The sequence below is a fragment of the Moschus berezovskii genome, chromosome 1, assembly GCF_049115385.1.
Source record: "Moschus berezovskii isolate FMDL1 chromosome 1, NW_MosBer_1.0, whole genome shotgun sequence".
In the NCBI taxonomy this organism is placed as follows: domain Eukaryota; kingdom Metazoa; phylum Chordata; class Mammalia; order Artiodactyla; family Moschidae; genus Moschus; species Moschus berezovskii.
In genome coordinates, this window is record NC_142460.1 from 134,956,861 (window position 1) to 134,974,257 (window position 17,397).

Genomic DNA, 17,397 nt, shown 5'->3' on the forward strand with positions numbered 1-17,397 from the left:
CTGTGGCACTGCTTGTTACCACTCCCTGGTTTGGAAGCTAACTTGAATTCCTTATTGTCGTTTGTGGCTGCATAGGTTCTTGTGTCCTAGCATTACTGAAGGAAAGAAGAAGTGGTGAGCATTCAGACTTTGGTGGGTTCAGCTTCTATTTGTTTGGACACTCAAGAGATCCCTGCTGTTCCCTGAACATGGATGAGATGCTGTGGGAATAATGGAGAGTTCTGAAGGTGGCAGGGAACCAAGCCCTGGCTACAAGAATATTGTGCCTTACTCTGGTTCCCATGATTTTAGTGTGAACATATTAGATATTCAAGGGAAGGAAACTATGCAGGAGAATATAATAGGAGAAGCCCTATAGGCCAGTGACAACCAGCAGTTAGTTGCTGTGTCTAAAATCTTGTTTGTACTAATTTAAGGAAAAAAACACCACACTATAAAATTGAGGAATTTGTAATACTGTTTGGTTTTATTTCCCTATTTTGTCTTGTTAATGCTTTCTATGACACCTTTCTTCAGATTGCAACTTTGGACAAGCTGTTTATTAGTTAGATTTAAAGAATCAAATACTTATAAGCTTGACCAGGAAGTATATTAGATGCATTTCACTTGGCTAACTACATCAGCTTCAGATTTTTTTCCTCAGAGCTTCTTAATAATTAAGAATTCAGCACATGAAAAACAAAGCTGAGTTTCCAAAATTTAAAACATTTGTCTAGATTTTTTGATGTTCTTTTGAGCTTGGAAATTTTTATAATCAAATTAGGTTTACTATCCCATCTTGTTCTTTACTGCTTTGAGAACCTCTAACCTTTTCTTTTCAGAGAAGGCAATGGCACCCCACTCCAGTACTCTTGCCTGGAAAATCCCAGGGGCGGAGGAGCCTGGTGGGCTGCAGTCCATGGGGTCGCTAAGAGTTGGACACGACTGAACAACTTCACTTTCACTTTTTACTTTCATGCATTGGAGAAGGAAATGGCAACCCACTCCAGTGTTCTTGCCTGGAGAATCCCAGGGACGGGGGAGCCTGGTGGGCTGCTGTCTATGGGGTCACACAGAGTCGGATACGACTGAAGCAACTTAGCAGCAGCAGCAACCTTTTCTTTTGCAATTTCTGATGTCCTAATATTTGCATTGATATAAGTTCTCTATTGAACATCTAGAAGGTTAACATCTCTGCTGGCTTTAGAGAAATTAAACTCAAAGTCTTTATCTTAGGCTAAAATCTTTGCAAAATTAGTCTTTATGATCACTGCTGTCCTATTGCTTAGTCACTAAGTCTTGTCCGACTCTTTCGCAACCCCATAGGCTGTAGCCCACTAGGTGCCTCGGTCCATGGGATTTTCTAGGCAAGAATACTGGAGTGGGTTGCCATTTCCTTCTCCAGGGGATCTTCCTCACCCAGGAATCAAACAGCGTCTCCTGAATTTTAGGCGGATTCTTTACCATTTAGCCACCAGGAGGGCCCTTTATGATCACTGCTGCTGCTGCTGCTAAGTCGCTTCAGTCGTGTCTGACTCTGTGCGACCTCATAGACAGCAGCCCACCAGGCTCCCCCGTCCCTGGGATTCTCCAGGCAAGAACACTGGAGTGGGCTGCCATTTCCTTCTCCAATGCATGAAAGTGAAAAGTGAAAGTGAAGTTGTTCAGTCGTGTCCAACTCTTAGCGACCCCACGGACTGCAGTCCAGCAGGCTCCTCCATCCATGGGATTTTCCAGGCAAGAGTACTGGAGTGGGGTGCCGTTGCCTTCTCCGTTATGATCACTACTATCCTTTTAAAGAGAGGTGAGGTCAATCTCAGGGTTTAGATTTTGAATAAGTTACTTTTAAGCATTCTTGATGATATGTTATTTTTGCCAGTATCCTTATATGTACTTTGTTATATCACATCATATTTAAAACAGCATATTAACAATGTACGTTAGTCATTTTTGCTTTGATAACTGAGAGCAGTATTTGGGGCATCTACAGTGCCTTCCCACTAAACTACCCTTCCCACTCCCGTCCCGTCTCATCTTTCCTCTTTTAAACCTACTGATCTTTTGACAGCTAGCTCTGTCTTCCCACCCTACAGGAACTCTTTCCTGACACCCTTGGTTTCTTTTCTTTGAACCATTACAGGATGCTTCATTTGCCAAGTATCATGTATTCTGCTTTTTTCTGTGCAAGTTTTATATACATTTTTTGGGTTTATCTATGCATTATTCTCCCATCTCCAGCATTAGTTTCTTGAAGACTGGGACAGTGTTTAGCCATCTCTCCATCCCCTCAGTATTTATAACACCTGTAGTAAGGCTCAAAGCATACTTGTGGGTTATTTGATGCAAAAATTGGTTTGACTGTAGCTTTTTGCACCTTAAGGGGTCCTGAACTCCAGTTTTTGAGTACAGATCAGGGGCCACTTCCCCTACTTACCCTGCTGTGTGGTTGGGAAGACGAGAAGGTATTAAATAATTGCTCAATTAAAGGCAGATCTCTTTAATTGGAGCTGCATGTATTGCTGAGTGGAAGGAGTAGGGGAAAGCAGGCAAAGATGAGAATCCAATACATCCTCTGTGATAAGCTCTCTTTCTCACTGGTGGGTGGGCAAGTGGATAGGAGAAAGGGTGAGATCAACTTGGGAAAGCTGGGAGATCTGCTCTTCTCCAGGGGTTGCCATTTCTGAGACTGAATTTTGGACATCCTTATATATGAAGGAATTAGGAGTAGAGCTAGTCTGAAGTCCTTCTCTAGTTTTTAAAAACTATGGAAATCACTGGTTTAGAGATAACCAGTATAAATCAAGGGTGTTTTTTGATGTTAGGCCTGGACAGAAGCAGATGAAATTAGAATTGTGACCAAAAAAATGTTTGCTGTTAGTGTGTCATCAGGAATAGTCTTCAAATATGATCACAGGTGTTAATATTGGGCTGGATTTTTGACTGGCGGCCACTGAGAGTTGAAATCTAATTACCTAACAGTCATTCCTTTGGGTGTTGTTGTTGTTTTTAATGTTGTTTTAATTTCCAGGCTGTACTTTGTGTCTACTTTAAAAAGTAAAGAATATACTTTTAAAAAGATGAAAATATCTCAACCATGACATGAGCTTAGGGAATTAGAAACAATTGTACATTAAAAAGTCTGGATCCTATTACTGACTGTGCCATACCTAGTAGTGTGTTCTCTCCTCTCTCTTACTGTCCTTTTCTCTCTTCCTCTTCATTATTTATTATGTAAAATCACATAGATCTTAAGAGTATAATCATTGAAGTTTTTCTTTAGGCCACGTACTAGTGCTGTCACTTAACTATGGGTAATTAACGTCTCTGTGCTTCAGGTTCTCTGTAAAATGGGGTAATAATTTTACCTAGCCCTTAGGATCACTGTAAAGACAAAAAAAATAGTACTTGTGAAATATTTATCAGTGTACTTGGCTCGTAGAAAGTGCTAAAAGTATCAGGAGATATTACAAAGTAGCAAGTCCTGAGCTAATATGCTTTTGGGTTAGATCAGGTTCTGATTTGGCCATCAGACTGCAAGGTTCTGTGGCTTTGAATGTGAATCTCCGGAGCTGAATTCTGTTTCTAACAATATAATTCATCATTACTCCTGATGAAACAATTTGAAAATGTTGGGTACAATAGAAAGATTATTTTCTTAAGTGCAATACTCTATAAGGAAGTAATGACTACTCAGGCCAAAGGCTAAGCGAAGAGGGGTCTACTGAGCACTGAAGGTGGCTTTTTGCCTTGAGGACAATTGCCAAACCAGGTTAACTTGAACTTCTCCTTTCATGGCCTGGGGACAAGAGATAAAGTAAGACATCTGGGAGGGACCCTTTGGTCTTAAAACTAGGACTTCAAGGGGCTTCTCACTCTTTGGAAAGATGAATGAGAATTTTTTAAAAATTAAAAATTATCTACCTTCTTTCTTTCTAGTCTTCCCAGATGGCTCAGTGATAAAGAACCCGCCTGCCAATGCAGGAAACGTGGGTTTGATCCCTGGGTCAGGAAGATCCCCTGGAGAAGGAAATGGCAACACACTCCAGTATTCTTGCCTGAGCAATCCCGTGGACAGAGGAGCCTGGTGGGCTATAGTTCATGGGGTCACAAAGAGCTGGACATGACTTAGTGACTAAACAACAAACCTTTCTAACCCTATGTCTGTAAGGAAAATCACTTATCAATAATTTTGGTGCTGAGCAGATCCTGATTATTTGCTCCTGAGAATTTGTGATTCTGAGTCAGCTCTACAACAGATTTGCATCCAGAATCACAATAACTAAGTGGTCAGAAGCTCAACATTCAGAAAACGAAGATCATGGCATCTGGTCCCATCACTTCATGGGAAATAGATGGGGAAACAGTGGAAACGTATCAGACTTTATTTTTGGGGGCTCCAAAATCACTGCAGATGCTGATTGCAGCCAGGAAATTAAAAGACGCTTACTCCTTGGAAGGAAAGTTATGACCAACCTAGACAGCATATTAAAAAGCAGAGACATTACTTTGCCAACCAAGGTCCATCTAGTCAAGGCTATGGTTTTTTCCGTGGTCATGTATGGATGTGAGAGTTGAACTGTGAAGAAAGCTGACTGCCGAAGAATTGATGCTTTTGAACTGTGGTGCTGAAGAAGACTCTTGAGAGTCCCTTGGACTGCAAGGAGATCCAACCAGTCCATTCTAAAGGAGACCAATCCTGGGTGTTCATTGGAAGGACTGATGCTAAAGCTGAAACTCCAATACTTTGGCCACCTCATGCGACGAGTTGACTCACTGGAAAAGAGTCTGATGCTGGGAGGGATTGGGGGCAGGAGGAGAAGGGGACGACAGAGAATGAGTTGGCTGGATGGCATCACTGACTCGATGGACGTGAGTTTGAATGAACTCCAGGAGTTGGTGATGGACAGGGAGGCGTGGCGTGCTGTGATTCATGGGGTCGCAAAGAGTCGGACACGACTGAGCGACTGAACTGAACTGAAGTGGTCAGAAAAACCTTAAGATGAAAACTTTTAAGGAATTCCTACATTGCAAGTGTCCCTGGTACCGAGGGACTAGTTTCTCCTTTCTTTTGGAGGAATCTATTTTTACCCTAAACTTCGCAAAGAATCCCCATCAATGAAATTCGAAGGAAAATAAGCATCTCATAGTTTGGAAAAAAAATCGCTAAACACAGCATATGAGCTGAGAAACAGAAACTCTAAAGACTAACCAAGCTGATTTGAGAAAGGACCAAATAGAACTTGGGGAAAGAAAAGAGGAGACTTCCCCGGTGGCTCAGTGGTAAAGAATCTGCCTGCCAATGCGGGAGACACAGATTTGATCCCTGGTCCGGGAAGATTCCACATGCTGTGGGGCAACTAATCCTGTGTGCCATAACTATTGAGCCTGTGCTATAGAGCAACTACTGAGCCCACGTGTCACAACTACTGAAGCCCATACACCCTAGAGCCCATGCTCCGCAGCTAGAGAAGTCACCTCAACGAGAAGCCTGCACACTGCAGGCCCTTGCTCGCTGCAACACTACAACACTGCAACACTACAACAAGTCTATGCAGCAATGAAGCCCCAGCACAGCCAAAAATAAATAAAATTATTTTTTAAAAAAAGAAAGAACTCAGTGAATGGATTTAACAACAGATTAATCCATTCTGAATGGGGAAATTGTCAGATGAATGATAGATCCGAAGATAATTTTCTAGTGGCAACAGAGAGGCAAAGCAATGTAAAACCCAAAAGAAAGGTTAATCAATGTGGAAGATACAGAATTCAGACTCAAGGTAAGTTTAATTATAATGTCAGAAGCAGAAAGACAATGAGGAGAGGCTACATTTAAACAGGTAATGACTGAGTATTCTCAAGTACCGATAAAAAGCATTACTTTAACATATTCATGAAGTCATCTGAATTCCATTCAGGATAAGGAAAAAGAAATCCACACAGAGATAAAATATAATTAAATTGCAGAACACAAAAGATAAAGAGAAGATCTTAAGCAAGGTCAGAGAGAAGAGGCAGCTTATTTTTAAAGACATGACAAATTATCCTGACAGTGCGGCAACAGAAGCCAGAAGACCAGTAGAATATTAAATTTTATGCCCCAATAGATGTTAATTATCAGCCTAGGATTCAGTTTTCATTAAAGATATCTTTAAAAAGCAAAGACAAAGACTTTCAGACTTAAAAAAAAAATCCCTAGAGTTCTAGCAGATCCTCACAAAAAGTATACATTTCAGGCAGAAGAAAATTATTACCAGATGGAAGGTCTCAGAAACAAGAAGTGAAGAACAAAGAAAAGGAAAATTTTAAGTAAAACACACATTGACTGCATGTAAGATGATAATGATGTCTTTAGTGGAAACTAGATAAAGGAAGTGACAAGTTGCAGAAACAAAAGGAGTCAATATTTTCCAAAGTTTCTGTAGTTTGGGAGGAGGTTAAAGATAGATTAAATTTGTACTTTGATAGATCAAGTGTATGTGTTAAAATTTCTAAGGCAACCACTAAAATTTAGTAAAAGAATGAATAACTGTCTAACTAAAGGGGAAATTGAAATGAGAGAACTATTAAATATGAAGGCAAGAAAATTGAGAGAAGAGATATAGAATAGGCAAGGCAAGTGGCAAACACAAAATAAGATGTAGAAGTAAAATGAAATGTATTAGCAACTATAAAGAAATCAAAGATTGTTAGAAGAATTTAGCTATTTGCTATTTATAAAAGACATGTCTAAAACAAAAATACAGAAAGGTAAACAGGTAATTATAAACTAAAAGCTGGCAATTCTGACATCTGATGAAACAGACTGTCAAAAAAGCATTTTTAGAGATAGAAGAATGTGATATTGGTTCAAAAGTTTGAACTCATCAGAAAAAACTTTTCTGCATCTTATAATGTGGTCTCAATGTATATTATGCATGTTATAGAAAACTTGAGAGAACTGCAATGGGAAATACATATATTCCCAGTGATACTGTAATGTATGTCATCAGTACTTGATAAAGAGGGGAAAAGGTCAGCTACCAATACAATATTTGAGCTATACAGTTAGTAAGTTTGAGCTGATAGACATGTGAAGGAATTGCATCTCAAAACCACAGAATGCACATTTTCAAGCACACAAAGAACACTTATAAAAAGTGACCTCAAACTTGGTCATCAAGCAAATCTTAACAGCGAACAACAATTGGTTTCATCCAGACCAAATCTGTGACCACAATGTAGTTAAACTAGATACTGATAATAAACAATGACTGAAGATCCCCTGGAGAAGGAAACGGTAACCCACTCCAGTATTCTTGCCTGGAGAATCCCATGGACGGAGAAGCCTGGTAGGCTACAGTCCACGGGGTCGCAAAGAGTCGGACACGACTGAGCGACGGAACGGAACGGAATGGAACGGATGAATAATTATAGGAATATGTTTCAAAATGACCCTTGGATCAAAGAAATTGCAATGGAAATCGGAACCTATACTGGATGATAAAAATATGATGGGTCAAGACTTGAGGTAGGGGTAAGCAGCTAAAGCTTGTATAAATGTTAAAATTAGAAACAAAGAAAGACTGAAAATTAGCTAGACAATGAAGAGTTAAAAAAGATGCAAAATAGAGAAAACAGATGGAAGGAAATAATAATTCTATTATTCAATGGAGAGGATCAAAAATGATACAATTCAGTTCTTGGTAAAAGCTAGTAATGTTGATTAACACCTGGTGAGATCAATTTCAAAAGGAAAAAGAGGCACAGTATTCCTAAGCAATATTAGGAGTGGAAAAGCAGATGTTGTAGATATTAAAAAATATTATGAACTACATGATGCTAAAACATTTGAAAGCTTAGAGGAAATGAATATATTTTTAGACAAATATAACTTACCAAAACTAGAAAAAATAGGCTGAATAGTTCTTAATTTTTAAATTAAATAAGCCATTCATCAACTATTTCTCCATAAAGGAGGGTCTAGATTTAGATGGGTTTATGATCAAGTTCTACCAAGCACTGAAAGAAATAATTTCAAACTTGCATAAATCATTCCAGGGAATAGAAATGCATTTTTGAAGCTATGATAACCTCAACGTAAAAATTTGAAGAAATGGAAATTATAGTACAAACTTACTTGGAAATATACATGTAACAATCATAAAACCTGAGCAGGCCAAATCCAGCAATATGTTAGAAAGGTAATACATGGTAAACAATTTGGTTTTATCTAGGAATTGCAGGGTTGATATAATATCGGAAAATTCATATTAACAGATTAATGAAGACTTCCCTGATGGCTCAGATGGTAAAGAATATGTCTGCAATGCAGGAGACACAGAGTTGATCCCTGGGTTGGGAATTTCCCCTGTAGAAGGGAATGGCTACCCACTCCAGTTTTCTTGCCTTGAGAATTCCATGGACAGAGGATCCTGTTGGGTTACAGTCCATGGGGTCCAAAGGGTTGGACATGACACATGATATTAAGTAGATAGAAAATGTCTTAAAATGTTTCATATCAAATTATGCAAAAGCTGTTCAGAAAATCAGAATAGAGGGAGTTTTCTTAACATAATAAAGAATATTTACAAATAACATATGACAAACATTACACTTAATGGTAAAATATTAAATGTACTTTGTTTCTTGTTAAGATCAAGATCCATTATTCTATGCAATATTGCTTTTGACGGCTTTATATCATACTGTATTCCATTTTTTCACATAGCATCATGAGCATTTTCCATGCTCCCTTACAAAGTTTTTTGCAAACAGAAGTGTTAATATCTATCCTATATTGACGTTACCCTAATAGCTGGCTGTTTAGTGTTCTGTGTTTTCTGCATCATGAAAAATGATGCAATGAATATTTTCTCATGTAAACATTTTTATCTGTATTTTTAGTGACTTCTTTTTGATATATTTCCAGCAGCTGAATTACTGAACCAAAAGGTATGAACTCTTTGAAGCACTGGATGCATATTATATACTTGAAACCAGTCCTTTCAAATGAAGCATGGCCATGTCTTTGGAGAGTGATTGTATCTCACTGGTCAACTTAGCTCAGAGCATTTGCAGCTCCTGATTGCTTTAAAGAAAAGAAAACAGAGGGAGAACTTGGGGTTTAGTGATGTCCCTTGTGAGCCTTACAAAATGAACAAAGTACTCTTTTATTTCTTCCCCTCTGTGTACATAGCTGGGAGGGGGCTAGCTACGGAATTAGGCTGTTTGCGGAGCCCTGTAACAACCAGTTTGGCAGTGCTTAGAAACCCGTGGGAAGTGGGGGGAGGGAGCTTCTGACGGGGGAGGGGAGGACAGTGACATGCCATCTGTGGAGTGGGGCTGCTCTGACCACGTCCCTTTGAGCCAGGCGTCTGAGCTGCTTTAGAACCTGTTAGTCTAGGCCTGGCCAGGGGACAGGAGCTGTGGCCCCTCCCACCTCATCCCTGTACTGTGTAATTCTTTTGATTTTTTTGTCTCAAAATTAGTGGAGAAATGAGAGAAGCAGCAGCTGTCTCTGAAATCGTAGCTTTTAATTGGACTGAGTTTGAATTCTCAACCTTTTAGGGAGACCTTGGTGTGGAAATTCCCAAAAGTGTTGTGTCAGAGGCTCTGAGGTGCAGGACACGGTTTGGGGACCTTTTCCCTGCTGCCTTCCTGTTTCTCAGTGCTTCTTGTTTTATGAATATTGCTGTCAGAGCCGATTAATTATGTCTTTTGTCCCCCAGCAAGGCTTAAGGAGAAGGAAATCATTCCTCCATATGAGTTAAAGGCTATACTAATGGGAATTAACTCTGTGGTTTCTCAGGGCGATTTTAATTTATAATTAAAGCTGTATGGCTGGGGATGTTAGTGGCGGGTGGGAGTTGCTGACAGCCCTTATTAAGTAGAATATTAAGTTTAGAAGCTCTGAGAGAGCATCTCACTCATCACCACCCCTGTTTTGTTCCATAGATGAGGCAGCCCAAGCACAGGGGAGTGAAGAGATTTACCTGACACTGTTTAGTCAGAGGATCAACTGGGTTGGAACCCTGGCCTCTTGACAGCCAGTCAGACATTTTTCCATTGTCTCTCATGTCTTACTACCTCTCATGAACTAGTTCCTCCTTTTCCAACAACAGGGTGTGTTTACACGTTTTAATTTCTGGCTATAGCCTTCTTCCCTGTTGTTAGCAATTTGGAAAACACATGAGCCCCTCAGACAGTTTTCACAATGATTTCTGGCTCAAAAATTTGGCCTTGGTGTTTCTGAACTTTGTCCAAGTAGCTCACTCAGATTTCATTGCAAAGAAACCTCCCACTATTTGATTTTCAAAGGACTGATACTTTGCTCTGATCCCCTCCAATCTGTATACTCAAAAGACTCCTGGATGGAGGGACAAGGTAGGTATTTTTTTAGTAAGTAATGTTTCATTTAGTCATCTCTTCCCCTTCTCCTGGCTCTTCTCCTTCACTGGCTGGCCCATAGAGTTGGATTGAATGGTGGAGGTGGGAAGAATTAGTCTTATTAATCATGAGTAATACAACTCTAGGCTCTTTCATAGGGAAGCAGAGGTCAGGGAGGAAACACGGCTGGATACAGTGTAACTTTGGGATTAGGTCAGTGGCTTTGGGAGTCAGAAGACATGAATTTGCAACCTATTGTTTCCTATTAAGCTCTTTGAACTCATGCTTAATAATACATGGCTTATAGGGCTGCCATAAAGATCATTTTTTAAAAAGACAAGAAATAAATGGAAATATTGTATAAACCATAAAATGATTTACAAATAATACATTTTTAAGGAAGAAAGAATGTAAAGGAATGGGAGTAGAAGTGTTGGTTTTTATGGAAGAGGGGTGCCAGAGGAGAATGGGCTGTGATGTAGCAGTCACAGCAGATGAAGAGGTGGAGATAGTCAGTATATAGTAGACAAATCCCTGTACTTAAAATATAAGTATACATAGAAATAGAAATATATTCCCTTTCCCCAAAGTTCTCTTTTAACATTCTCCTCTTCCTTCTTTTCCTTTGGCACAGTGTAAGAACTCTGTTTACCGTATATGAACTTGAATGGCTTGGTTTTTTTTTAAAGCCATTCATTGGCTTGAACATGTTTGTTGAGTTCCATAAAACTCATGTTAAAGCAGTAATATAGATTTGCCTCACATGTAAAAATAGCTAAGGAAATTCTAAAGAAAAGATTTCAGGGTTTGCTCTGCTTAAATACACTTCAAGGGGATTGACGGAATCCTTTACTACTGGAAAACAAAAACTTGAATACACCATATCCTTAGGGAAAGCCCAAGTAAATATGGAGTCATATTTTTGGAACTTAGAGGACCAGCTAAAAATACTTGCCAAGGTCCCCCCCCCCCAACCCCCCACCTGTGAGTCAGTTGTTAGAGGTGAAACCAGACTAGCGAGCTCATGACTGCCAGCCAGGTGTCTCTTGATACTTTGCTTTGCTGACATATTTCATCAGTCAGAACTCTTTGGATGCAAGTGACAGAAAACCAGTGTGGCTTAAATAAAAGTAAACATAACATAGAAAGGAATGTACTGGCTCATTTACCTAAAAAGTACAGGAAGAGATTTGACTTCAGGTGTGCCTTAAATGATATCAGTAGGACTAAGTTTCTCTTCATTCCTCTTAGTTGGATCCCATCTCATAGATTTTTTCTTTTTTTTTTTTACCCTTGTGGTGGCAAGGAGTTCTAGGTTTCCAGGCTTCACAACTTCATAACCTCACAACTTTGAGTCCAACAGAAAAGAAAGTTTCTCTTCTCCAACAGTTCAAACAGACTTCCATGACTGACTTCCAGTGGTCCAAATTGGGCAATGTGCACCTCCCGCTTCGTGGCCTGAGGGAGGCGGTGCTCTGAGTTGCCAGGCTTAGCCAGGCCCCTACCTGGCTTGAGATGGAGCTGACACCAGCTGAATCTCATGGACAGAACTTGGGAGAAGGCATTTCTTAGAGGACAGCCAGTGGATGGCTGCCACTGTGAGCTTTTTGTTAGGGCCTTTCTTTAAAATGAATGGGTGTTGGTGTGAAAACTTTTCCTCCCTCTTTCTTTATTTTGTGGAGTTTTAAAAGCATTGACAGATGCTTCATAATCAAAACAGTTTCTGCTTCTCTTAATGAAAAAATGTCCTTGGATTTCTAATGTTTCCTTGGGCTTCCTTGGTGGCTCCAACATTAAAAGAAGTCTGCCTGCAATGCAGGAGACACAGGGTTGATCCCTGGGTTGGGAAGATCCCCTGGAGAAGGGAATGGCTACCCACTCTAGGATTCTTGCCTGGAAAATTATCACAGACAGAGGAGCCTGATGGGCTACAGTTCATGGGGTTGCAAAAGAGTTGGACATGACTGAGTGACTAACATTTACTTACTTTCTTGGTGGTGTTCTGCTTTCATAGTTTTATGTCTGGCGTAGTTTGACTCTGGCAACTTTGGTCATGTACCTATAAAGAAAAATGGCAGAAATAAATTTATTAATAGAATGATTATAAAAGTTACTAATCACTTATAAGACGAATTTAGGAACATTTAAACTTATTAGATACTTTTAATCCATTTCATGAATCCTGTGATTGTGGATTCAGTCTGTCTGCCTTCTGATGCCCTCTCTCAGCACCTACTGTCTTACTTGGGTTTCTCTTACCTTGGACATGGGGTATCTCTTCACGGCCGCTGCTCCTGACCTTGGACGTGGGGAATCTCCTCTTGGCTGCTCCTGCTGCGCTCCTGCACCACAATCACAGACAACTACCCAATCTGATCACATGGACCACAGCCCTGTCTAACTCAATGAAACTAAGCCATGCCGTGTGGGGCCACCCAAGACGGACGGGTCATGGTGGAGAGGTCTGACAGAATATAGTCCACTAGAGAAGGGAATGGCAAACCACTTCAGTATTCTTACCTTGAGAACCCCATGAACAGTATGAAGAGGCAAAAAGATAGGACACTGAAAGATGACCTCCCCAGGTTAGTAGGTGCCCAATATGCTACTGGAGATCAGTAGAGAAATAAATTCAGGAAGAATGAAGGGATGGCGCCAAGGCAAAAACAACACCCAGTTGTGGATGTGACTGGTGATAGAAGCAAGATCCGATGCTGTAAAGAACAATATTGCATAGGATCCTGGAATGTTAGGTCCATGAATCAAGGCAAATTGGAAGTGGTCAAACAGGAGATGGCAAGAGTGAACGTTGACATTCTAGGAATCAGTGAACTAAAATGGACTGGAATGAGTGAATTTAACTCAGATGACTATTATATCTACTACTGTGGGAGGGAATCCCTTAGAAGAAATGGAGTAGCCCTCATAGTCAACAAACGAGTCCAAAATGCAGTACTTGGATGCACTCTCAAAAACGACAGAATGATCTCTGTTCATTTCCAAGGCAAATCATTCAATATCACAGTAATCCAAGTCTATGCCCTCACCAGTAATGCTGAAGAAGCTGAAGTTGAATGGATCTATAAAGACCTACAAGACCTTTTAGAACTAACACTCAAAAAATATGTCCTTTTCATTATAGGGGACTGGAATGCAAAAGTAGCAAGTCAAGAAACACCTGGAGTAACAGACAAACTTGGCCTTGGAGAACAGAATGAAGCAGGGCAAAGGCTAACAGAGTTTTGCCAAGAGAACGCACTGGTCATAGCAAACACCCTGTTCCAACAACACAAGAGAAGACTCTACACAGGAACATCACCAGATTACCAACACCGAAGTCAGATTGATTATATTCTTTGCAGCCAAAGCTGGAGAAGCTCTATATAGTCAGGAAAAACAAGACCAGGAGCTGACTGTGGCTCAGATCATGAATTCCTTATTGCAAAATTCAGACTTAAATTGAAGAAAGTAGGGAAAACCACTAGACCATTCAGGTATGACCTAAATCAAATCCCTTATGATTTTACAGTGGAAGTGAGAAATAGATTTAAGGGACTAGATCTGATAGATAGAGTGCCTGATGAACTATGGATGGAGGTTCGTGACATTGTACAGGAGACAAGGATCAAGACCATCCCAAAGAAAAAGAAATGCAAAAAGTAAAAATGGCTGTCTAAGGAGGCCTTACAAATAGCTGTGAAAAGAAAAGAGGCGAAAAGCAAAGGAGGAAAGGAAAGATATAAGCATCTAAATGCAAAGTTCCAAAAGGGAGAGATAAGAAAGCCTTCCTTATAGATCAATGCAAAAAAATAGAGGAAAACAACAGAATAGGAATTCTGTCCATGGGGATTCTCCAGGTAAGAATACTGGAGTGGGTTGCCATGCCCTCCTCCAGGGGACCTTCCCAACTCAGGGATCAAACCCAGGTCACCCTCATAGCAGGAGGATTCTTTACCATCTGAGCCACCAGGGAAGCCCAGCAATGAATATATGTATAAATAAGTAAATGCATAAAAAGACTGGAATGATGCACACCAAGCCAAAGTTATCATTCCAGGAAAGGGACATGAAATGAGGCAAGTGGGGATTTTGGATGAAAATATTTTTGATGTATTTCAGCATTGAGTTTTTTTTTTTAAAAAACATTGGTGAGCATATCTAACTATATAACTAGAATACTTAAAAATTTTTTTCTTTGTAGTATGGCATATTGGGTGGGGAGAGGGCAGGGAGGGTTGTCTCCATAATCATTTGTTTTCTGTCCTATTTTACAGTTGGTTGAATGGGTGATTTTATCTTGGTGGGGTGGGACTCATCTTCAACCTGAGGGAGTGGGAGAAGCAGCCAGGTTTAGCCAAGTGTCTGTGTGCTTAGTCAGTTGTGCCCAACTCTTTGTGACCCTTTGGACTCTAGCCCTCCAGGCTCCTCTGTCCATGGGATTTTTCAGGCAAGAATACTGGAGTGGGTTGCCATTTTCCTCCTCCAGGGGATCTTCCCAACCCAGGAATTGAACCCTTGTCTCCTGTGTCTCCTGCATTACAGGCAGATTCTTTACCTGCTGAGCCTTTGCAGAAGTCAGGTGGGGGTGGGGTAAGAGGAAGTGGGGAGTTAGGAGGAGAAACTCATTTGCTCTGACTCTAGAAACCAGAGCGGGCATTTCCTCTTGGAGCCAGAGAAAAAGTAGGTGAGGTTGTGGTTAGGGAAGGGAGGAAGAATGAACATCAGGGAGCCAAGGAGAAGCGCTGGCAAGTGCTTTAGGAACCTCTGTTAGTTGAGGTTCCATTAATGAACAGGCACAGCTCTGGTCGTTTATTTTCATCACCACTTACTGACTGCCTTTACAAAAATCTAGATTGCTTTAATAGGACAGTTGACAAATTGTTACTCATCTGTGGGTTTTCCTTCGTGCCAGCCTTGCTTGGTTTTCCCTGGCTTTATTTTGTGATCAGAAAAGGAGTTGGAATTCTGAAAAGTTGCTTTAGCCAAATGCTGGGAACAAAGGGAACCTTGTTAAGCACATTAGCTTTGCGGGGGTTTAATTCATCAGCTCAGATCTCTGCCTTTCAAGTCCTTGCTCTGGTTAGCGCTGTGTTTCTCTGTCTGTGGAGGGGCAAACCTTCTGGAGAAGCCAGACCCACTGTCTGTGCACCTGGCTCTGGTTACACAAGTAAGCTCAGTCTGGTCAGAGGCAGGCCCTAGTGGTCCTAAGTGGCACCCAAAGTGAGTCCAGAAGAGGCAGACAAGCTTTGTTACTATGTTTGCCTGACCCCTGGCTACATGGACATGTTACAGTTTCTAAGATCTCCATGAACGGATCATAAATGTAGTCCTCCAGAGTGGTGTTGACTTAAAAAGTCAGGAACTGGGAATGACAGTCACCCTTCTGTTATCACCTCCCCTCCTGCAATTGAGATTTCCTGAAAAGCGACCAGCATAGGCTGGTTTGAGTCCTGGCTGAGTGGGCGAGGCCTGGAGCACAGAAACCAGTCTTGAAACTTGTTCCCTGGTGGTGGATTGGTTTTCCCCGGGGACAGCGGTAACTTTGAGCCCTGTAAGGCACTCGCTATTAGAAAAAGCTCCAGCGGTGGTGTGTTAAAGGACCTTCTACTGGGTGGGAAAACTTTTGGGGAATTTCTTGGGGCCTGGGGGTTACCAGCTCCCTGTGTGGAGGAGGTGGGAGCCCTCTGTGCTGTCCCCAAATGCCTGGGGACTGAATGCATCAGGCGGCCAGTGTGGGCATGTGGCTGCGGCTTTCTTCATTTTTTGTCTCATTCTGTTTCCCTCGACAGGGCAATTTGGTTTTGATGCTGTGCCAGCAATCTTCTGACAATGAGTTACTGGAACTTGGAGAAAAGGAACTGTGTGCAGTACCGCAGGCATTTTCTGGTGGACAACAGTCCGTTTCATGGTGAGTTGCCTTTTCTACTCCTGTAGCTGGATCTTTTGTTTCTGACAGCACTTTTATTCCAGCACTCCGGATGCAAATGTGGTATAATTATTGGGTTGAACCAAGAGCTTGAGTTAACTTGCTGATGAAAAATTACCCAAGAAGCCCCACAGGATTCCTTGCCCACAACTGGAATTGGCATGCCCCACCATAACCGCATCGTCACTTTCTACCTTGAAAGTTAGTTTATGTCAGGGCCTTTCCTCCTCTTCTATGCTGTCCAACTCCAGTCCTTCCTTTCTGATGTTTGAAATTGGAGGGGCTAGACCCACTGATAGTATTCAGTTAATATTGATGGATCATCTATCAGGGCTTATAACCAGCCTGGTGTGTGCATTCCATCAGGCATCGTACAAAACAGAGCAGCTCATGGCACGTAACCGTAACAAGGTGGATGAGTGCAGCTGTAAATCAGAATGGTCAACATTAGTCATTTTCATGTAACAGGGTGGACAAGTGTGGCTGTAAATCAGAATGGTCAACATTAGTCATTTCCATGACAAACGAAATGAATTGCCATTACCCTGCTGCTGTATTTGTCTTGTGATAGATAGTTAAGGGTAAGCTCTGTCAATCCTGATATCAGGATGCTCTTGGGTGAAATTGACTCAAGAGTCAAGACGCGTGTGTTGGCGGGATTTGGGGAGTGATCTCCATCAAGAGCTAGTGGAACTGTACCAAGAAGAGAGATTTCATGAGTAGAGTGCTGCTGAACAGAATCCTTAACCTAACCTGCCTTCTACTTTTTCAGTTTGGTTTTTCTTCCTCAAGTTAGTGCAGACATCAGTCAGTTCAGTTCAGTCGCTCAGTCGTGTCCGACTCTCCGCGACCCCATGAATCACAGCACGCCAGGCCTCCCTGTCCATCACCAACTCCCGGAGTACACTCAAACTCATGTCCACAGAGTCGGTGATGGCATCCAGCCATCTCATTCTCCGTCGTCCCCTTCTCCTCCCGCCCCCAACCTTTCCCAGCATCAGAGTCTTTTCCAGTGAGTCAACTCGTCTCATGAGGTGGCCAAAGTATTGGAGTTTCAGCTTTAGCATCAGTCCCTCCAATGAACATCCAGGATTGATCTCCTTTAGTGCAGACATAGTGTTTTTTAT

At 41.3% G+C, this 17,397-nt stretch overlaps 1 protein-coding gene across 1 annotated transcript in view; it reads left to right on the plus strand.

Moving 5' to 3' along the window:
• PLCH1 (phospholipase C eta 1) overlaps nucleotides 1-17,397 on the plus strand; it is a 249,971-nt gene that overhangs the window by 4,103 nt on the left and 228,471 nt on the right. The window contains exon 3 of the mRNA XM_088839585.1: nucleotides 16,134-16,252. Coding sequence (XP_088695711.1) covers nucleotides 16,174-16,252 — 79 coding nt within the window. The 5' untranslated portion in view covers nucleotides 16,134-16,173. The remainder of the gene's footprint in view (nucleotides 1-16,133; nucleotides 16,253-17,397) is intronic.